This window comes from Stegastes partitus, unplaced genomic scaffold (genome assembly GCF_000690725.1).
Source record: "Stegastes partitus isolate 25-593 unplaced genomic scaffold, Stegastes_partitus-1.0.2 Scaffold747, whole genome shotgun sequence".
In the NCBI taxonomy this organism is placed as follows: domain Eukaryota; kingdom Metazoa; phylum Chordata; class Actinopteri; family Pomacentridae; genus Stegastes; species Stegastes partitus.
The window spans coordinates 56,472-79,516 of NW_007578478.1; the positions used below are offsets into that span (position 1 = coordinate 56,472).

A 23,045-nucleotide genomic window follows, 5' to 3' on the forward strand; every position below is an offset into this window, starting at 1 on the left:
GTTGCAGTGTGGAGAATATGTTGATCAAAGCTGAATTCATATGCCTTTTGTATTTTTTATGTTTTTTTCTATGAGTGAAAATATTCTCTGTTTTTGGATGTCATTGAAAAAAAAACATGACTTCATTAATATTGTGTGATAATTATTGTCTATTAGTTTAAATCTGTTGCTATAAGTTATGGTTTTCACAAAAAAGAAAAAAAAACTAGAGAACTTTACAGAAGTTATTTCTTATTCTCTGAACCAGAATTCTTCACTTTAGTAACACTTACATTCACCAGACATTGCAGTGTTATTACTATCTATGATCTTAAGGTTGTCAGAATGGGGTTTGTTCATGTGTCTTTCATAGCCTTATTTATAGAACGTTTTATTTCTTTAAAATTGGATTTTGTCTGTTGACAGAATTATACAAAAAACAGGATAACTAAAATTCCCTCTTTAGAAACAATTGGTCCTAAGAGGTCAATAAAATGAATCAGGAATGTTGAACCTGACTTTATCCAATCATCAGATCTCTCATCTTAAGTTGTATGCACATTTGCATATTTTTATTGAGATAATGCCTCATTTGCATGCTTAAACAAGCATTTAAATTAAAATAAATATATCAGAAAAATTGCAATGCATTTTTTCTTTTTTGCCTTGAAGTGCATTTAAATTTATGTGCAGCATCTACTTCAATGGACAGCTGTGTATCTCACTGAAAATAATAGACACTGAAAAAAAAAATCCAATTGAACACATTTTAATTCAATTTTTTTGCCTATACTAAAAAGCTTTGAAGAAGCAGTTTCTGTCATGTTTTTGTTTTTGTTTTTTCAAATAAGTCATGAAAGAGCTAGATTGCAACCAGGTTGGGGAATTGTATACCCAGAGCAACAGGTGTGCCATTTGTCAGCTCTATTACACAGTCATTTCATGAGCAATTACATCCCATTATCTTTAAGGTGGTATATGGGGAAAGATGAAGCTGTTTGTGACTTACAGTAAATTGATTTTGCATTTGGGATTAATTATCTTTTAGTAGTATTTTGTGTAAAAGAGGAAATAAACACACGTTTTGTTGAAATCAAATATTTCAGTATTTTATTGCATTGGTAGGAAAATGCTCACAGTTCTCCAATGAGCAACAATACAAAGAAAAAAGGATGGTGTAACACTGAAACAATACCTAAAAAAAAAAAAAGAAAACTCTGCAACTCTGCCACCCTCCCATCCTCAGCCTGGCCCTGTATTGTTGTCACTCTTTTTGTTCAGTCCATTACGTTATACAAAATAAAATAACCAGAACCAACAAGAGATTATTTTGCAGTCTGTATCAAAGTAATTATAAAAATAAAAAACTTTAAACTCCAATTTTTTTTTCTTAAATTTGCAATCATGTTTTCAAATTCTATAAGTCATAGAGAGCAACAAGTCCAAGCACAGAAGTTTACTGTATTGCACCCATTACAAACAAGCCTATGTCCTCTGTTGTATCCAATACAACTATTTGTTCTGTGCAAACGTGGTTGGCCAATGCAACATCTATTGTATAAAGTGGTGCATAGTCATGCTTGACATGTTCACATGTAACATGCACAAACATAAATGTACAGTTAGAATTTGTTTTCAACTCAAACTCATCTCAGATGAAAACTCAGGTCAGGAATATTTACACACAACACAAATAAAGAACCACTGAAAAGAGAAGGAAGACTTACATTTGATATTTGAAATAATAAAATCCCATCTATTAAAAGTAGTTGTTTGATTATACTACACATTCAAATGATACAAAGAAAGACATTCCCTCTCTGCTTAAAAGCCAATACTTTTTTCCTTTTTTATTTTTTGCTTCATAGTCAGTGTACGTAGTTTCGACAGTACATCACAGGGACAAGATAACAAGTATCTGTACAATCAGTCTAGGAAGCCATTTGGTGGGACTCAAAGTTCCCAAGTACATTTACACATTAAGCAGAATATAGACAACACACAGCCGACTAGAAAGACCATTCACTATTGAATAGTGGACATTTCATACAGGAAATTCATGCTGTCAGATCCAACCATGTATTATACGTGATGCTGCACTTATATTGTACAGACTACATCTTTTTCCAGAAATAGCCCAGAATAACATTTACTTTAAAACGGAAAACCTCTCAGTTATTGAACATGGGAGCAAAAACTGGCAAGTATTTCTTTCCTTGATCGTCTGACTTGTGGTATAACTTAACTCAATAAAGAATCACTGCCTTAATTTCATGTTAGGTTATGGTCAGAGCTACAGCCTGAGCAGAAAGTAGACCTCGGGCTCTGACACTGAGTGGGAGCTGTTTGCAGATGGGAGGGAGTCGTCGGTATAGTACCGATCTCCATAATGGTCCCCATTTCCATAACGCAACGATGTGCAGGCTCCTTCAGGAAGTCCCCTGTCCTCCAGGTGACCAAGGTAACCTGCTATGTAAGAACCCGTAGAGTGTCTGTTAGTCGGGGGATTCTGGGAGGCTGGTTTATTCCTTAATACCACCCCACCAGTACTGTTGATCATCACCCCTGCCCGAGATTTTAGAGCTTCTTGCTGTCTTTCACGGGCACGGTTGTTGATGTGACGCACTCGGCTTTGGCTCCGAGAGGATAGTCGACGGGTTAGGAGTGGAGGGGAATCGTCTATATCCCTGGGAACAGCAGGGGTTATACTTGTTGCCTGGGGCTGTGACACTGGGGATTTTACTTCCTGATGCAACTGAGGAGACTGGGGTCTGTCTCTGTCACTGGCATCCACTTCCAGGCTGACCAGCTTACGTAGCTGTTCTGTAAGTGGATCACAGGACTGCGATTGGAAAGTTACTCCTCCCATGGTGCCCATTTTTTTTTGCTTCCTCATATGGGGGGTGATGAAACTGCGACTAATAATGTTGTATTTGCTCTGAAAGTTGCATGATATGTCCTCAGAAGTCAGGTCTCCCAGGGACTTGGACTTGCATGGGCTGGGCGCTGTGGAATCTATGGTGGCAGATTGGGAAGGAGCTGATAAAGGCCCTGAATTTGAGTGCAAAAACTCTGAAACTCTGCTTTCAGTCTGTGGCTGTTGCCTAGTATTTGTGAGGAAAATCTTTTGGTTCCATGACTGTTTCACGTTGGGTGATTGTGTTTGACTTTGGGTGTTTCGAGGAGCTGATGACTCTAAAGAGGGCGTAATACAGTCAAAGTCCAGGTGACTGTAAACAGCTTCACAGTCTGAAGAGGGAGAATATAGGCCTCTGTCCCTACACATGTTTACAGATACAGCGGATTGACCAGGGAGGCTTTCAAAAGAGGAGAAACCATTGCGGAAGCACCCTATTTGGTCTCTGTCCATCTGTTTGTACCCTATCCTGTCTTGGTGAGATCTGTTTGGCATCTGGCTGCCACTACAGCTCCTTTGTTGTGTGTAGGAGCTCTTAAAGTCTCTGCTGTTGTTAAAAGCCTCAGAATTACTCTGAGGTATGGGGTAGCTGTTCTGACGCAGCGGACTAGAAATGGGTCTACAGTTGACAAGTCTATGGTGGAGTGGATGCTGGGAGTTGTCCTGGTGTTGATGAGGACTGGACGATTGATAAGAAGGTTGATTCAATGGGGAATGACACTGCGGAAAAGCTACATGAGTTGAATGTGGCGGGTACTGTTGTTTTTGATGGGAGTACCTTGGAGTGGATTCATGGTTTTCATATATAGCATGCCGTTTTGTTGGACTTGTAAGGCCCTCCCACTGGCTGCCATTTCTTGGCGAAGTCAGCATCATCTCCAATGGATCCTCATCGACATTTAACTCCACTTCAGTCACGACACCTCCAGCTGAATCATGAAGAAACTGGAAACACTCATTGTTTACAGAAGAGCCCATGTACCCTTTAGAGGTACTCCGCTCTATTTCAGGTACCGGTGCTAGCAGATCACTCACTTCTTCGTATACTCTCTCTTCAGTTTCTTCAATTTCGCCCCTTTTTCGGTCCACATCACCCCAGCTCACATTGCGTCCTTTCCTTAAACCTTGAGCCACCTTTGTTGGAGAGGATCCCAAACTGCTTGAGGGTGTGCTCTCTATAGTGTCTGCCTGAACTTGCACTGTCTGTTTCTTCAAGTTGTACACGGACACAGGTAGTAGCACCTCCTCATCCAGAATGGTGTAGACCTCCTCAAGATCAGCAGTTTCTGGGCTGGAAATGAGGGGTGGAGCAGGTGTATCTGCTTGGGAAATCTTACGGGGTGAACAGATTTCACTGTTTACATCATTTGTTTTTTGAGCAACCTTTCTGGGACTGATCAGGTGTTTCTTGCTCGGAGATGCTGTCTTGAAAGGAGAGCTTAACCCTTCCAGTGCTTTAGGGGTGGTTGGTCTGAGGTTTGATTGCCGGGAAGGGGTGTTATCATGGGATAATGTTGAGAAGTTGTTTTGGTCAACAGTACTTTCAAACTGTCCAATCAGAGCAGAAATAGAGCCACAGGTGTCTTGCTCGTTGCCTAAAGACACTGCATCAATGAGTCTGGAGATGGTGCTGTCATGCAAAGAGCTGGGACTCTTCAGATCACCATCCATACTGATGGGGGAAAGAGGGGCCACAGAGGAGGGAGCGGAGGAGGAGGTGGAGGAGACCGAAGGTGCAACTGTGAATGTTGTACTATTTGATGACGTTTCTGGTTTGTCTGTTCTCATCTGAATATTCGCTGAGGGCGAGACAAGACAATTGTTCTCTGTTCCTGCGGAGATGATCTTTGATTTGTTGTGTTGTAACTGGTAATTGGCGTAGTCTTCTTCCTTTCTTACTTCTCCACCACCACCAATAACCAGATAAGAAGCCTCCTCTGATTGGTCAAATTCTTTATTTCTGTTAGTCTTAGAAGGGGGAGAGAGGCTTGATTCAATGGAGAATGATGATTCGATGAAAAGGTCCACAGAGGAAGATCTTGGCCTATCGAAGAGGCAACCTCCTGTGGACACAGACAATTGAACAGAACAATTATTAAAGACAGTTTAATACACTCCATTCAATGTAGAACACCAAGCCAACCAACAATAAAATGACAACAATTAACAGTCCAGCCAATACAAGGCAATAGCAATACACAGACAAATGGATCACCAAGTACAACTGTGAAGGGGAAGCTGGAAAATGAGGCTGTGGAGGTTTAAAAAAAGAAAGAATCTATGTTTACAAATATCAGATTAGGAAGGAGATGGTCAAATGGGATTGGTTTGGTCAAATGGGATCAAATGACACAGCAATATATTTCTCAGACCACTTTTGAACAAAATACACTGGGTGGACGCAATACTGGTATGTTTTTGAACGATGCAACCTTTCATACAATAGGTATTTTAGATTACCTGCAGGAATATCCTAGTCAGTTCTCTACTACAAAGAAACACAACAAATGAAGATGGGACAGAAAAGGCACGTTAAGGTATCATGGAGAGTAGGCTGTAGTCTGTCAGTTCACATGGTTACTGTACATGAGTTTTAGATAGTTGTAGCAGGATGTAAAGCAAGGGAGAGAATCAAGACATCTTACATTAATTAATGTCCAACGCAATTCAAGACAAAATACTGCTTCAAGACATGTCAACTCCAAGCATTTTATCACAACAATGTAGCACTTTAGTCATATAGCCTAAAGAATAAACATATTTCAAATAGTGACTCAGTTATCATTGCCACCGGATTGGATTGTGAGAGTATTAGAATTATAGTTTATGAATCTTACAAATTTCCAATCGTAATTAAACTACAATGGATGTAATTTGGGTGTAATATACAGAATTCTGTAATGCATTTCTTCATTTGACTGGTACAAGAAGACAATACCCACCAATGACAGTGTCTGCACCCATATCATGCTGTTCCTTGTCTGGAGAGCAGAGTGACAGCTGCCCTTGTAGAAGCCTGTCTAAGGGCATGGAGATAGGTCTGTGGATGAGTGGGGCACGGGGCTGGAGACGCCTCTCCGCCCCTCCTTCCTTCCCCGACACACCCTCTCCGCCTGCCCCTGCACCTGTGCTGCTCTTTTGCTCTGACATCGAAGCCACCGACTCTGACAGAGTCATCTTGGTCTTCTTCCGTCCCTTTGCCGGGGCGCTGGCTGTGCGCCGCAGGAGGTGATCACTGATGGAGCGTTTCCGAAGACCACTGGAGTGTGTATCCACAGAGGACTTGGAAGAACGGTTAAAGAAACCGCGGATACCTCGCAGCTGGTGACCCTGAGGACAGCAAGAAGCAAATAGGAAGGAAATAAGAAGGGGGAAAGATGTTAGCAAAGAGGAGAGGGAATTTTAGAAAAACAAGGGTGAACTTCAGATGCACACTGAACACAAGTTACAGTTTAAAGTGTTAGTTTTCATGTGAACAACGAAAAGATGTGTCATGTATTGAAGCTGATTTGCAGCAAATGCAACAATTGCATGCTTTTATATGCATTGCCTATAGAGGGCACCCTTACTCCTTAAGTGACTACGCGAACGAAATGCAAGAAGCTGTTGATTGATAATGCAGGCATGCTTTCATTGCAAATTATTCCATTTTTTGTGACAATGAGACAACAAGAGTTGACAAAAAATTAAAAAAAATAAAGAGAATTCCGAATGAAAGCTAACCTTGGAAGCAAACTGTATGACTCAGTGGTTTAATGTCACACACAAACAAGTCATTGAAGACATGGCTGAATGCAAACTGCACATTTGCATCATGCATTGCTTTTTCATGCAGCACCACACAGAGCCTGAGGCATCAATATACCTTGTTAGATCCTAGAAAGTGCATTATGGTAAAGCTGGGGTTCAGGACTAGAGGGCTCCACTAGAAAAACAAAGGATTCAAGGGGTATAGCTTCAATGGTTTGATGTGTTTTGAGTGAAACACATTTTTTCTGCTAACCTGAAAAATGTAATCTCAGTTGACAAAAGATGCCAACATGGGACACTATTGCAAACACCAAGACTATAAAGCACTTACCTTCCCATAGACATCATGCACTGACACATGCACAAAGATGGAAGCCTCAGTCAGCCCCTCCAAGTAAACATGTCTATAACCTGTTGTTAGAGATGAAGGGAGAAAGCATGTGAGCCACAGAGTGGGTCTAAGAAAGACAGCTGTCATCAGAGTGGTGATTGTGTCGTAGCTGCCTCAGGAGAGGGCATCAGGAGTTGAAGGATGACTCTGATGGCTTGAACAAAAAAACCTTGCAAAGCCATAAGTCTTTTACTATACAAATCAATCAATTCATGGTTCGCTAAACACAAAATAATGTGCCCCATAGCCATAGTCTATTTGTGTTTAATAGCAGTACTGTAGTGAATCTAACTGGCAGTGACACACTGTGTCCTCTGTTAAGTTTATGTCATTCATACACAAAAAGCTCTTTTTCTCAGAGAAAGCTCAAAACGCAGGAACTGTGCACGAACCAGGCATCAGGCTGCTGAAGGCAACAGTCCGCTGACCAATAAAGTCCCGCCCAATCGGATCGTGGTCCCAGACAAGGAAACGCACTAGTGCCACCTCAGCCATGTGAAGCGTGAAGGACAGAGTCTCCTCCCATACCGGGTTAAAACCTGTAGAAAACACACACACATATATGTTCATTGTAATTAATATCAATTTCATCAGTATCTTACTTAAGCACATATCCACTACACACCTTGCAAGACTTTTAAAAAACAAGATGGAGTTGGTAGTGTTGGTCTGTCAAATGATGTATTTCAGGGATCAATGATTTGCACACTAATCTTATAATACTGTTGAGCTTCCAGGGCTCCAGAGCCTTTCCCAGAGGAGGCTTTTCCCCTCCCCCTGATCCCTCATCTGTGGAGACATATTCAGGGGGTGACAACAGCAGATCGCTCCATTCGGCTTCCTACGTGCCTCTAATTAATTAGTCTGACTTTTGATCCCAGCAGTGCTCCGCCGCCCTAAGTAAAACGCAGCATCTGTGGCAATAGCATTGTTTCATTTCTGCTCTGTTTTGAAGGAATGCAGGGAAATAATTATTAGAAGCTCGCTGAGGTGAGAAGACCTCTGACTGTGTTTGCTTTTATTTGTGTGCCATAAATACACAGTGTTCTAAAGTATGCATAGTGCAATATGCATACGTTAGGCATGTGGTCAGATGATATAAAGTAAAATGCAAGTTGGTCAGAACATAATTTGAAAGCATTGTAAAGCTTTAATGAATTATTTTGAAAATGGCAGCGATGGTCATGTGATAAGATTATTCCATGAGTGTACAGTAATGCATTATTGTGGGATAATTCGAGTCAATCTGTGTGCATCTAACCATTGTCATCAACAACTCGTGTCTGTTCCTTGCAGCAGTCCACCGGCAAACCGATGATCTCCACTTCGACGAATGGATCAATAATCTGACAGAGGAGAAAGGGCAAAAAAACGAGTTATATTTTACTCTGTGACAGTGGCTATATTTAAGCTGAGAGCAAGTTAAACATCTTTGAGTATTTCAGCAAAATTGTTCAAATGCATGTAAGAAAGAGTGAGAATGGCTGGTGAAGAATACGAGAACACAACATTTTCGTGTTTTGTTACCTCTCCACGGTCACCCAGCATGGAGTCTGGTGGTTTGGGCAGCTGTTGTCCACTAATGATCTTGAGGATGAGCTGCTTCTTGGGGTAAGCTGGAAGTGGATCATCACTGAACGGGTTGAAGGTGCCTGAAGGGAAACGGACAGACAGCAGAGCAACAACTTTGATTAATGTCACCAGTCAATCCTAAAACCGCCACCACTGCTCTCCTGATTTTGTATGTTCACGGTAGAATTGCAAACTAAATGTGAGGGAGGCCTGTTAAAAAATCCAACCGTGCCTGTCCTCTGCTGTCCAGCTACTGTAACTCCTTAATTAGATCTCTAATGTTAAAGCCAACCATACTGTAGCAGCACTATAAAATAATAGGAAAGAAAGTATCTTTGTGAAGTAATGTGGTGAGGAAAACACTTCAAACTCACAAAGATTAAAAACAAAATATAGTGTAGAGCCTAAAGATGGGAATCAGTGTTGCTGCATTATAGGAATATGTAACACAGAAAGTGTAAAAATGTGTTGAACTGTTTACCAGCAACACATGACGTGTCTACTTCATTTATGTCTCACACAAATTATCATTTCGGTTTCTATCTCTTACATTTAAAATGTCCTGTATGCATCTGGAGAGTTTCACTTCCTAATATAATGCAACACCTGAGGCAACAGGATATTAATAATTGATGGAACCAATCAAAATCGACTGCATGAACAAACAGTAATTTGTATTTGTGCCTTTATACATACCTTTGCACATTGGAGGAGGCTTGAGGACGTAACCAATACCTCCATTCACCATGAACTTGGCTCTGTTGAGCTGCATCATCCGTCCTTCTGTCTGGTAGTTGAGAGCCACTGAAACAGTAAGAATTAAATATTAGTTACAAAATGTCACTTAACCTTTACCCAGATATGACATTCATTAATTGACCTAATTATTTCCAAGTTCCTTTGCAACTGCTTTTGTTCTGTAAATATGATTTCTTAGAAATTAAGAGATTGCTATGACTCTTTGCATTTAATAGAAATCAAATTAAATTGGCTGGTACAAATGGAGATTCCTTGGATTTGCATTTCCTTATGCTGTTAATTTCCACAGAGATAAAAATGTTTGTTTTATTTTTTTCCCCCTCATCTTATTTTTTATTTGCTTTTGCATTTCTCCGTAATCCTCACGAATTCCTGCTCTGACTGCAACCCTCCAAACAATCGCACACACGCTCCACACAGCTGTTCATACTAATTAGCCTCGACACACATGACCATCGGCAAACTACACAATATTACGTGTGTAGAGTGACGAGTGTCATGTGAAGGCCATCGTCTGTATGTGTACGTGCATGTGGTATGCTATAATAGTGTAATCGCAGGTATGTGGCTAAACAGAAGGCACCTGGTGTTGTTTTTATTTCTAGGTTATTTCCATATAAGTGAGAACCTTAAATCATCACACCGCTGTCTTACCCAACTGACACCCCACATTCCAGTAGAACTGGGGGTTGAAATTGGAAGAGTCGATACGATAGGCGGAAGGGTAAATCCGTGACAGCTGCCTCTGGTTGAAAGCGAGGAACTGCTCTGTTCTGTGATTGACCAGAGATTGCGCTCTGGTCTCGCTGAATGACAGGACGTCACCTGGAGTACCTGAAGAGAAACATTGGTTAGGCGTGAGCAAATCTCTTCAAGGTAAAGATCGCAATGTGCTCTGTTTGCTTGTGTGTGTGCAGGTGTCTAAGCTTTGGTGCTTCACCTTCATTCAAACACTCCTGTGAGGCCACGGAGTTGGTGAACACCACCAGGTTTGACAGATCTCTGCTCAGCTTCATTGTCTTCCTCTTCCTTCCACCCCTAAAACATTTACCAGAGGACCGAAGACAAATGCAACAAAGTGAGACTGTGTAAAGACGTATGAGGCTAGTAAAGCAAAAAAGAATATGAAGTAAAACATGCACACTCTTGTGTACCCATTAATGCATTTACAGAGGGAAAACATAGCAGGATAGAGAGGATTGTCCATCAGAGACAGCTTGCAAACCGCAGGAAAGAGCATCAAAGGCAAAAAGCTTAATAGGGACCAAAGCACATGCGGTGCAGCAAGACTCACACACACACTCGTGCACACATACAACTACACAGTCATGCACACGCAGAGATAGTCAGTCACATCGCCGCCCAGACGCATGCTTGCAGGAATTTGTATTGTGACAGTTCCCGAGGACATGCATATATGAATATGCAACCAGGAGCAGAGACTGGAGGAACAAAGAGAGACAAAGGCCTCATACGCAGACAGCGACTGAGGGAGGCAAAACAAAGGTGAATTTCCATACTTCTTGCTCAATGTTCACTCACACACAAAGACACCAAGGTGGACAAAGAATGCATGTGAGAGAGAATTGGGCTATGTTCAAACTGCAGGTAAAAATAGATCCAGCTTGTTTCTTTTGTTTCCGAAAAAGCATAACCAGAAAAAACACAATTATTCCAGCATGTTAGATTTTGCTTTGAGCCGCTTTCACATTAGATTCTACATGTAATACATATTAAACTTCTGTCCCAACAATAATGTTAATTAATGTGACTTTTACATCAATCAGCTGCAACATTTTTCATGGCTCAGTAATGATGTGTAAGGAAGGCTGGGGGACTGTAGAAGTGCAATTTTTCAGGGATCGTTAGGTTAATAATATTTATGTTAATATAGTTTGCTAGACTTCAAATTGAATTATTGCATGTTTTACTCCACTAGCATTAGAACTGTAGTTACTACTTACTACTACAGATTACGAGAAAAGCATATGATAAGTTGTTCAAATATGGGGCATTGTTAGAAGTTAGAAATATCTGAACAATGGTAAAAAAAAAAAAAAAGAAAAGTAATTAGGAAATAAGGATATAAGAAAATGTTCAAGTAACAGTACCAAAATTACACGAGAGGCATAAAGTCAGCAATGTGAAAAGCAAAGTTTAAATGCAGGAGTCTTACTTGTAGCAGACTACTCTTATACTTGTACTAAATAAATGATCAAACTCTAAACCTCTGGTGATCGGAGAAGAGCTTTCATGTCAAGGGAAGGCTCTAAAGCAATAGTTTAAAAAAGACAATTCCAAACAAAAGCAGCAGTCTTCATTGGATAACATGTCCATGATTAACCCCAGGTGGGCGTTTTATATTTCCAAGTATTTAAAAGAGTGCCCTGTAAAGGTTTAACTCTTTATTTCTGTTAAATTTACTGTGATCGTTTTGCCAACATTCTTTTTGGACTTTTCCGGACACCATGTGACTCTGAATGCGCCTGCAACAAGAATTCCAGAAAGCTTTGAGCTGAGAACAGGTAGACATGTGGTGAATCCACCAGGGCTACAAATATCGGACACTAAGAGAACACAGACATTCACAGACTCTCACAACGTCTACTGGCATGGACTTTCTCCAGAACAGAACGAATCGCAGCACTTCGGGAGAACCAGCTACTGCAGAAACGTAAGAACTTCTACACAGCTTTAGTCTAGCACAGACTAGAAAAGTGTAACAGTATTAACCATCAACTGTTTTTTTCCCCCCCTGTAGTGTATTTACTTGCTGAAACTATGTCGCAACGAGGCAACCCAAGGCCCAATGGAGGACTTGGTCGTGGATGCTATGACACGAGGAGGAAAGGCCTCTATGATGCAGAACGGGACATGTCTACCTATCAGGACATCAATTTTAAGCTAAAAGACAAGATTGAAGTCCTGGAGCAACAATTAAAAGATCTCCAAGCAGAAAAGGCAGAGCTGGCTGACAAAGTCAACACTGGAATCACTGCCATTACCTGTCTGGAGACTGACCTGCAGAGCAGCCAGGAGAAGGTAGAAGAGGGCCAAAGTAACTGCTGGCCCTCCATCAGCAGATCAGTCAGATAGAGGAGAAAACCAAAGAGCTCCAGGAGAAAAACATCCTGCTGGAGGCAAAAAACACAGACCTCCTGGTGGAAAAGCAGGAACTGGAGCTAAACAACACGGGGATGGAGGAGGACAAGAAACTCCAGGAGACGGACAACCAGGACCTGAAGGATCTTCTGGTCAAGAAATGGAATTTTTTCAAGAGACTGACAGGAGAGGAGAGACAGAGAATGAAAGAACTGAAAGAGGAGAAAAAGACTTTTCTTGTCTTTTCTATTTGAATGAATACGGAGTTTATATGCAGCACAGATGTGTACAAAATGTTAACATTGGTCAGTGTGTGCGCACACATCTGTATAGTGATCTCTGTAGTTATTAGTGTGGACGGGCCACAAAAGTAAAATTGGTTAATGCCTGACTTTCGAAAGAAAAGAATGACAAAAACATCTCAGTATATGCGCTGTCAAATGGGTAAAAAGTGCCCCAGACAAGAAAGATAACCCAATTGAAATGTACTGGTTTGAAATTCATGCTGGGAAACACAAAAAAGTTGGGCAAATCGTGTCCCAGGACACAAAACAATAGATGAAATTTCATGACAATTTGACGAATTATTGAGACTGGGTTGTCCTCCACCATCACCATTCTACCATCTCCTCCACCCTCAGCCATCATCCATGGACCCTCTTCTACTTCCCTTGTCCTCTTTTTCTCTCATTCCTTTACCCCCTTCACTCCTCTATGCACCATCCCTGTTTGAAAATATCTTAATTTGTCACTGATTAAGTTTTCTGGGTGTACATCCCTAATGACTCATGATTTGTCCAGCAGACAAAGCAGATCAATCTAATTCCTGCTCAATGAAGTGAGCTTTCAGCCTCCATACAGGTCCCACTGTACTACACAGTAAGTCCAGATGAGGTGTCTTCACTAATTCAGAAGGTTTTGCTGCACTTTTCACACTTTGTTGACTTTACATTATCTATTTTTGTGACAAATGGCAGGGGGATCGAGTCACATGACTTCCTCCAGCCAATCAACGAAGGTCAGGTTAAATCACAACACAGTCACTATGACTTATAAATAAATAGTCCTTGATCTTTATATGTGTATTGTTTTTACAATAATTTATCACTATATTATTTGTTTTTTTTAATTTACTTATATATTTTTTAAAATAAACCCGACTCTTAGCCACCGGAGCTGTGTAACAACATGATGTCATAGCTCCAGTTTCACTCATCCCATCCTCTAGGTCTTTTTTGCTTATGTGGAAAGCTAATAACATTATTCCCTACACTAAAAATGTTGCATGCAGAGTGAACATAGCCTTGGAATTTGCGAAAAATGGACAATGACGATTGTGCATTTTTCATCTGAGAGTTTACATGAAAGGAGAAGGAATCAAAATCAGTCACGATTCTCTTCTTTCCTTTTCTTTCAGTGGTAGCTTCAAGCTTTCATCCCAACACACACTGAGAGGTTGAATAACCATTGTTGAACATCCATTCAAGGCATCCCACAGTGGAAAAATAGATCCAAAATGGAAAGCAGTGTTGATTTCTGGCAAGAAAGAGTCTCCTGAATATGTTCTCTTTTTAGTTTCTTTTTTGGATATGCTCTTTATATACAAAGAGAAGTTTTTTATTATTATTATTTTGACAAATGATGACCCAGGACACAAACATTGCTAACAATGCATCCCAGCCTACTGAGCTAACCGGCCATTGCACAGAGGGAAACACACAATGAAGGCTTATATTAGAGAGGCAGGATTAGACGCTGTGACAGTCCTAACACAACCAACATAGTTTACATGAAGGTACATATAAATAACTTTTTTTTTTTTTATTCATGTTTTTAAAAATGGGCATCAGGTAATAGTAAACTTTGTTCATGTTGCGGAAGTCACATTGTGATGCCATCTGGTCGGCATGGTTGTGATCATTTTACAGCTAAAAAAATCCTCAATTAACCTTCTGAAGCCCAAAAACCCCCCCGGTGGGTTTAAAGGCCTATCGTCAATAAAACACTGACATAATTACAACATTAATCCGAGCCAGAAACTGTGAAAAACACAAAGAATTGTCTGGTTCCTACGGTCCGTGTGCTACTCATCCATAATGTGGCAATCTGAGGGGAAAATGAACCAAATCTAAACCTAAAATTGTTATATTTCATCAAAATTACTTTATTCTACATGCCTTGTTTAAACAAACAGCAAAAAAAATAGACAGTTTGCTTTTACCAGATTCTATTAAAAACAAAACAAAAAACTCTGCACTCCATGGAATAACAGAGAAGCCATCACTGCTGTGAGTTAAAATCGGACATGAGCAAAAAAAAAAAAAGCCCAGAAACTGCTTTGGGTTCAGAGGGTCAAATGTTGTTGCATATAAATCAAAACAAAGACACGTGCATTTGCTCTTCCATAGCAATAATATGGCCAGTGTTTCCTGTCAGTAAATGTACAATCATCACCATTTGGCCGTCTGCTTCATAACCACGTTGCAGTTTCTGGCATCCGACTGTGACCATTTTTGGTCAGGGACACAACATCGCTGCTTGGCCGACGTTTGCTGGGATTCTTTCCCTCACACAACAAAGGATCGCCGGAAAAGCTTTAGTGGTTGCATGGCACCACTGATCATGCCCTGGATTTTTTTTTTTTTTTAATGCCCTCAGCGCTCAGCAACCATCAAACCTCACAGAGATTGTCAGAGTTGTAGTGAAAGCAGGTCAAAGGTCACCTGTTGAACTGTCCTCCGGCTTCCCTCCCAGATCTCTCCTGACTGTCCTCCTCCTTCTCCACGCTTTGGCATGACAGTCTGGATTTGGAGTGCCTCTGGACAATACAGGAAAACATCAACAAACACATAAGTTAGAAGGAGAAATATAAACTATGCCCTTGCATTCAGCTGAAATCCTGATAAATGTGTTAAATATACATCATACATGATTCCTCCTACACACAGTTCTTCTGCGGCCAGAGGTTGCAGCTCGTGTGTCTTTAGTAAATTGTCTGTATTTCGGCTGCTGCGGGATTCATAGAGAGCATTGCTACTGTGCTAGCAGTGTGAGCGTGTGTTTTTGTGCACGTCGGTGGGTGTTTTAGGTGCAGCATATGTAATTATAGCAAGAGTGTATTTGATGAAGTATGTAGTTTTTATTGTTGAGAGAGAAGCAACATCTCTATTAGGGCTAAAGTGGAGTTGAGAAGAGGATGAGGGCTACAGTAATTACAGGGTTTAGGCTGCGTGCCAGCAGATTATATGCACCAATGCATGCACACACACACATATATATATATATATATACACACACGCGTGGGAGGGTGCATAATATGCAAAGAGGGAGACATAAAAGAATGAAGAGGAGATGTGAGTGGGTAAACAGGGGAAGTAGGTAGAGGAAGGTAAAACAGAAGAGAACTGTGAAATGAGGAGATGTTCAGAGATTGTCTGTAAAATCAACCACACATGCACAAAATTGATGCCAGCCTGAACCTGCATTAAATGAATGATGCATTGGATTGATGTTGACTGTATCTGAAAAGAAACTCCAAATGACTAGAAGACATCTCAAGCATTTTTCGTTGGGCCGACATCGTTAGCAGCTTTTTGAAGGACAAGTGTGCTTTAGAGATGCAGCACATGCTTCAGATCAGTGTATGTAACTTGATGCATAGTGCATGGATCCCCTGCACTGATCTGCTGTGCGAAGCTAAAATATACATGCGGCACTTCATGATGATCGCACTACCTATGACAGGCTGATGACAAGTCTGCAAAATGTGCTTTGCATGAGAATTTTCTATGTGTGACTTTAGATTTGACTTGAATGACAGCAGTGATCGCTTCTGTTTTACTTCCTGTGATGCTAATCAGTTAAGGAGACATGTCTCACTGTGTCTTGCCAGTTTATACCCTATGACTGAGGAAACATGATGGATACAACAGCTCTGAAATCCTGAAAATTATCTTGTTTAATTGTTGTTTTAAACATGCTTTAATTCAAATGTATGTTTACTTTTAAGGATATTTGGTGTTGTATTAAATTTTGTTGCATTAATTTAAGGGGGAAATTTGCATGTACATAAATGAAGTCCTGCAACTTTAGTCCTAATCTTAAATCATGTGTGTAAGTAGGTGATTTTCACTTCTTTTTTTCTGCTTTCTTACTTAAAGTTCGATAAAAGGATTCATAAGTCTCTTATATCTGTAAAGGTAATATAAAGGAGGTCACTATCATGACATAGCTCAGCATAAAGACTGGCAGCACGGGGAACCGGCTAGCCAAACTAAATCCGCCAAAGCTCACAAATTAACAAATTACATCTAGTTTGCTTAACTGTAAAAAAGCCAAAGTGTAAAGACAACAAGTTGTGGTTTTACTCGGCTGACTGAGCAGCCAAGGCCGAGGTTGGTGAGTTCGGTCTGACTGAACGAAATCATTGATTTTCTTGTTCTGACAAGAGAATCGATGATTTCAGCCATTCAGCGCAGGCTCACCTAATATTCCTTCCAGTGCAAAGACAGCATTGGTTGCTCGAGGCAAGTCTGAGGAGCACGAAAAGGCTCAGATAAAACTAGGTTGGATGCTGTTTAATAAAGGCGTCCCGAAGAAGAGAACGTTCAAATGTTGTGGTATTAAAGCAGCAAAACATTTCATTGCTACCTATACTGAAGCTTGAGCTACTGTAAATTTGCCATTTGAGACAAACACGAATAGATATCAAGAATGGAGCTTCTTTTTTTCGCACTTCCTTACCTTCTGTTTGAGCGTCGTGATGAAGGATCTGCTTTGGGATTTCTTTAGAACCCCTTTGGAGCTCTGGAGCAAGAGAGAGAGAGAGAAAAAAAGACAACACATTCAGAGACTTTTTTTTTTCCTGTTTGTGTTTGTGTGCGCTTGTTTACATTCATGTGCGGGGGAATCATTTGGTGGGAATCTAATAACGACCACATTAGCACCCACTGAGTCACTTAAACCCCAAAGCTGAGGAGCTGGAGGAGCTGCAACAGACAGCAGCCAATAAAGCGTAGCGCCGCTGAAGAGGAGAGTGGGTGTGAAACAAGGAAAAGAGAGGAAACCGAAACAGCAGAAAGTACAGTAAGGAACACATAAAGAAAGAAAAGCTTTAGAGACAGAATGAGGTGAGGGGGATCACCAGCAAAGCAGGAGAAGAATAAAGAGAATAGGAAACCCCGGTGCACAACACCCACTACGTTAAAATGGCTGTCAGGAAACTGAAGCTTCTAAAAATAGCACAAGAGGCAGGCAGGGAAATTAAATATTAAGTAACACTGCAGACATTTAGTTTCTCATCACTTTCGGTGTGTTTTGACATGCTTTGGATGAAACGGCGCTTGTGCAGGAGGAAGCACAGTCGTCCCTTCAGGGTGGCCTTCATAGGTGCTGCTCGGTTTTCATCTGTTCAGTGGGTGTGTTTGACCTGAGACGACTGCAGCCACTTCTCCATCTCCCTCCATGACTAACACTGTGGCCTAGTTTTATCTCCCTCTTTTTTTTTTTTTGCCTTTCTTTACTCTTGACGAATGTTACGACGCTCCGCATGCAGCTCCACATGTTGCCTTGAGGCTTTACCTGCCGCAGGTTCTTCTGAAGGCCCTGATGTGTGGCTCGCAGCAGAGCTCTGATGCTGAAGCTGTCAGTGTCTTCCTTGTCACCGATCTGAGACTCCTTCAAAAGAGAGTCCAGCTTCTTTCTGATGTGAGACTCCACCTGGTGATGGCCGTTGCCCTGAGTGAACAAAGAGAAGAAAGCCTTTATTTCAAGATTGGGGAGAGCATTTTTTGGGGGGCGGAGAGAGGAGAAAAAAATAAAACATTATCACTAATGCAAAGCACCTGGAGGCAGGTTGAGGCGATGACAACCAACTGCAGAACCAAAATGCAAGAAATCAAACCTGCACTTAAAGTGCAACCAGTGCCACCTCTTGGCAAGAAGCGGATGCAACTGCAGCAGGAGTTAAGAATTGCAGATGTATGACATTATACACATGTGCTACCAGCAGGCGAGGAAACTTTAAACTGATGCAGTTTTGACTGCTGCTCCAACTGCAGTAACTCAGAAGATGAACTCAGCTGTCATCTGTCCATGCAAGTCTGTGTTTGATATTTAGAACTGTATATTCCAAACCTACAAAATGATAACTGTTATTCACTCACTTCTTGCAACCAATCAAACTTCAGAATGGTGAAGTCATCTCTACATCTGCAGGTCCAAACTGCTGCTGCTGCTTTATCTTTCTCTAACTGCTGTGAAAGCATTTATCATTTATTTACACGTTGTTTACTTATTTGATTTTTTTATGTTTGTGCATTAATGTTTGCTGTTGGACGATATGATCTCAGTGGAGTGTCTTGCAACAAGCTGAGCATCTAAGTGTGTGTTACATAAGAAACCAAAAAAAGGGGTCAAAAGTAAAGGCTTGAAGTCCATCTAGAATTTTCATCTCTAGGCTGCATTGCGAAGTATAACTTACTTTTTCTACATGATATGGACAAACACCAACTAGAAACAATTTTGTATAACTGAACAATGCAAACACAGAGTTTTCTGTTTGCTATAGAAAGCTGCTCCATTTGTGTTTTTCCTCTGAGAGTCTGGGGAAACTCTGTTATTCTCCCTGTTGTACACAATAATACATCTTCAAATGACCAGCAAAGTGCTTTTTGCGGTTTTAAGCAGTGACAGGAAATTTCCACCACAATGCAGGTGGCACAAGTTGTGTATAGCTGCTGTAATAATGCATTTACAATTTTCTCCTTGTGCTGAATGTCAATGAGCTCGTGAGTAATACAAAAAAAAGTTACTTGAATCTGACATAATAAACACTGAGTGTAAATTATCAAAGTCTTTTTTTTTGTGTGTCTAGAATCCATGCATCACCCCTGCACAAAAGTTGTACCCCGCTATGAGCGCAATGACACCGGTGAGCGCTGTGAAAACACACTGGTTTAATGAGCTCAACACAAAGCCTCTCTCATCAGTGGAAACCTGCCACCACTCCCTTTTAAAATTGCAATGATCATCTGAAGTGGCATCTGTGGCTTCAAGCCTGCAGCTAAACGAGGAAGAATGATGCCATATTCGGTTACACAACGAAACCATCTGGAAAATAACCTGAGTGTTTTCCTGATTTAAATATAGTACGGAGGACACTGGCATTACTGTACAGCGAAATAAACAACGATGATGAGGGATGACCGTAAAAATGGGAAGATCCCGAGTGATCTGCGCAGACCCTGAGATGTTTTACATGTTGCCGCACACGTTGCCCGTTAAAATAACCCGTGGGTTTAAACTCTTCTCTGTGCTTGCATTCACGTAAAATTAATATCTGCGTCATTAGGCATCGATTACTTCAAAACATCACCGCAACAATGATCATTAAAACTTTACAAGCACAAACATTACTGCCCAATTACTCAAGTCATTACGTCGAGCACAACAATGCCATTAAGATCCCATTATCTAACTTCTGTTTATGGTGAATGTTTGTGGGGGAGGATGTTTGATTCAGTCCACTTTTTGGCAGGATGCTCGTGCTGTCTTATTTGTTGAACTGACAAAGTTGTACACAGAGAGCAGAGAAGCACAAAGAGACACAAAGTCTGAAGTCTGGATTTCTTGTCCTGGAATTTTGACTTTTACTGTGAAAATGGCATTTTAGGTGATTTAAAAGACACCTCGTAATCTAACATTTACACTTTTGGAATGAAAAACATGTGCTTCTAAGATGGAGGAGGAGTAAATGCCACTTTAACAATTTCTCTCAACGGTAATTTTTTTTTTTCTTTAGTGGAAAAACGCTTTTTATTTTCAATGTCTTTTTATTTATCAGTTCAGATTTTTTTGCTAAATAATTATATCCATTCAGACTATTTAAGTGCAGGCTGCTGAAGCGTCATGCACATAGAAAACAGGTCTACAGGGCCTCGATAAAAGGTGAATGGCAGGCGTATTACAGCTGCTTAGCAAAACTGAAAAGGTTTTCCTGAACAGCGGCTGCCATTATTCTTAAGTGTCTGACTATGGTGCTAGTTAATGATATGAATTTTGAAAAAAATTAAATAAAACATACCTATTAACCCTCTGAACTCGACAACCCACCAGTGTTTAAAAGGCCTATTATCTTCTTTTTTTTTTTTAAATCATCAAAATGACTCCATTTATCAAAGCCAGAGGGCGTAACAACTGAAAGAATTGTCGGGTTTTCACCTTTCTGACCATAATTGAAATAATCATGAGTGAGGCGCCGTTCTGTCTGAAATATTAACTAAATCTGTGATGTTTCATTAAAATTCTTTTATTCTACATGTCTTAAATATAAACAGTTTACTCTAACCAGATTCTGTCAGAAAATCTGAGCTACTTGACGCAACCATGAAGCCATGAGTGACTCAGCTGTGACCTACAGTCATATGACAACACTTTCATTTGAACTGCAGGCTGTGTTTACTGCGCAGATAGAAAAGAAGTAGAGAAACAAATTAAAAATGTAAGTCGTAAAAATTCTAATATATGTGAAGACACCATTGGGTTTTTTTTTTTCCATGCTGGTAACACCTGCTAAAATGTTCTAATGTGTTTCAACTTCTGTTATTGTGGCCTGTGGACCTCTAACCTTTTTTGTTTTGCATAAAATGAACTTCTGAGGTCTCTCTACCTCTAATCAGTGCTGTGCTGTTTCCATAGAGGTGCAGGAGTTTATGTTGCAGTGAAAAATGAATCCACAGTCAGTACAAATGAGATATAGGTGGGCACAGCAGGCACAAGACTTAAATAATGTCGGGGAACACTGGGAGTCAGTGTGGAGGTAGTAACTTGGGAGTTTTTATATGCTTATTTCTACATCATGTTTTAAGTTTTACATGTATGCTCAGTTTGTACACAGTTGTTTGACAAGATCCAATTGAAGATTCCCAGTTTGTTTGGGCTGATCCATTGAGTTTCTTTTTTCAGTGTGCATCCGATATAACAGGGCATCTCTGTTTCGTTGACCTGTACATTATGGTTAGTCATGTGGCCATACACTTTATTAGCAAGTGTGTTGTAAATAACCAATCAATTAAAACACAGCTTCCGTCTTACATTGCTGCTCTTGAGCTTGAAGTCGTCCTCGATTTCATCAGCGCTGTCATCATCAGACACCTCCCCTTCCTCAGCATCCGCAGACAGATAGGCTGGAAGGCGCTTCCCCTGGATGGAGAGAAGACAGACAAAGAGATGGGCGATGAACATGTATTTGACCCGTGCATGTGTCTTAAAAGCGGCGCTATGCCTCGCTCATCCCTTTTATACACATGGACGCCCACAAAGGTTGCACCTCTGAGATAATCTAGAAATAACGCAGCACATTTAACTCAAATCTATGCATCTAGATATAGAAAAAAAAAGCACAGGCTGATATGAAGTAACCTCTTTTTTCTTGTTGCTTCTTTACCACAAAGGTGTTAGTGCTAAATCACACATTTGTGCACGCGCAGCACAATGTACAATCAGCCGCAGAGAAGCTCCCCGAAGTGGAAGCCCATTAGTGAGCCGTTCTGGAGGTGTGAGTGGGAGTCGAGATTTTCTGAGCTTCCGATCTCAGCGGCAGACTTCTGCAGCACAACAAGTCTCTCGCTGTCTGACATCACCGCCCTCACTTCAGCGGCTGCCACAAGTCGTCTGTCCCACCCTTCCCTCCGTCTGCGACTGTCAAAAGGCTTTATGCCGTTTTCTCTTTATTGTCTCTCTCTGACTCTCTGGTCTCCTGCTCCATCGGGGGTAAAGAAGGAGGTGAAAAGGCTCTAAAACGAGGTCAGAGAGGGGGAGGAAAGAGACGGGGCAGTAAAGCGCCTTTATAGAAAATCAATAATGCTCTTTCACTTTTTCTAGCATCTGACTAAGGAGGCACAAAGTCAGGGCTCCTTCTCCCAGGGAACAATGCCGACCTTCTTCACATTACAGATAAAGTCAATTTTATCTGGTTCTTACAGAAGCCATTAAATGCTGAAAGCTTTTTTGCTCATCTGGAAGCTCTGTCTGTCTCTGTTTCTTTGTATGAGTAACCCCTACTGCTGCTGGATAAGGATCTTTGTTCAGAAGATGTCAAAGCGAAAACAGACATTTCTTTAAAAGCATGTTTCTTTGGTGACGATCATATCAGCCGTGTTTCACAGATCATCTTGCTGAACACCTCTCCGGCCTTTTGGGAGCAGTAGGTGATCCAGAGATAAGGCCGGACATGGTAAAGCTTTCAGATCAACTCAGATACTGTGTACAAGTATGCCACATACGTCAACTGAAAACTTTCTGAGCCTGTTTCCAATGGACTCGACATCCTCATGGGTAAATGACAAAATAGGTTTGTTGTCTTTTCAAAAGGTTTGGCGACATTTAGGTAACTACAACTACTTGGTGAAGGTTTAGGGTGTTGGGATATGTTAATTAGAATGTTAAATCCACTGTTATATGCATAATAACAATTTTTTTTTAAATTACTGAAAAATCGACCAGCTTTCATCTTTAATCATCTGAACTCCGAAGCCCGCCAGCAGCTTTATCTTTTTAAGAAAAGCAGTGATAAAA

General features: G+C 40.8%; 1 protein-coding gene across 1 annotated transcript in view; it reads right to left on the reverse strand.

Annotated features, from left to right (window-relative positions):
• Nucleotides 1-2,137: 2,137 nt before the first annotated feature.
• The window catches only part of plch1 (phospholipase C, eta 1), a 41,643-nt gene continuing 20,735 nt past the window's right edge, over nucleotides 2,138-23,045 (reverse strand). Inside the window, exons 9-22 of the mRNA XM_008291510.1 lie at nucleotides 21,564-21,671; nucleotides 18,051-18,206; nucleotides 17,214-17,276; nucleotides 15,194-15,288; nucleotides 10,309-10,406; nucleotides 10,023-10,202; nucleotides 9,306-9,413; nucleotides 8,565-8,689; nucleotides 8,299-8,383; nucleotides 7,430-7,576; nucleotides 6,978-7,057; nucleotides 6,762-6,821; nucleotides 5,839-6,226; nucleotides 2,138-4,959 (exon numbers count right to left, since the gene is read on the reverse strand). Of these exons, the coding sequence (XP_008289732.1) occupies nucleotides 2,273-4,959; nucleotides 5,839-6,226; nucleotides 6,762-6,821; nucleotides 6,978-7,057; nucleotides 7,430-7,576; nucleotides 8,299-8,383; nucleotides 8,565-8,689; nucleotides 9,306-9,413; nucleotides 10,023-10,202; nucleotides 10,309-10,406; nucleotides 15,194-15,288; nucleotides 17,214-17,276; nucleotides 18,051-18,206; nucleotides 21,564-21,671 (4,380 nt within the window). The 3' untranslated portion in view covers nucleotides 2,138-2,272. The remainder of the gene's footprint in view (nucleotides 4,960-5,838; nucleotides 6,227-6,761; nucleotides 6,822-6,977; nucleotides 7,058-7,429; nucleotides 7,577-8,298; nucleotides 8,384-8,564; nucleotides 8,690-9,305; nucleotides 9,414-10,022; nucleotides 10,203-10,308; nucleotides 10,407-15,193; nucleotides 15,289-17,213; nucleotides 17,277-18,050; nucleotides 18,207-21,563; nucleotides 21,672-23,045) is intronic.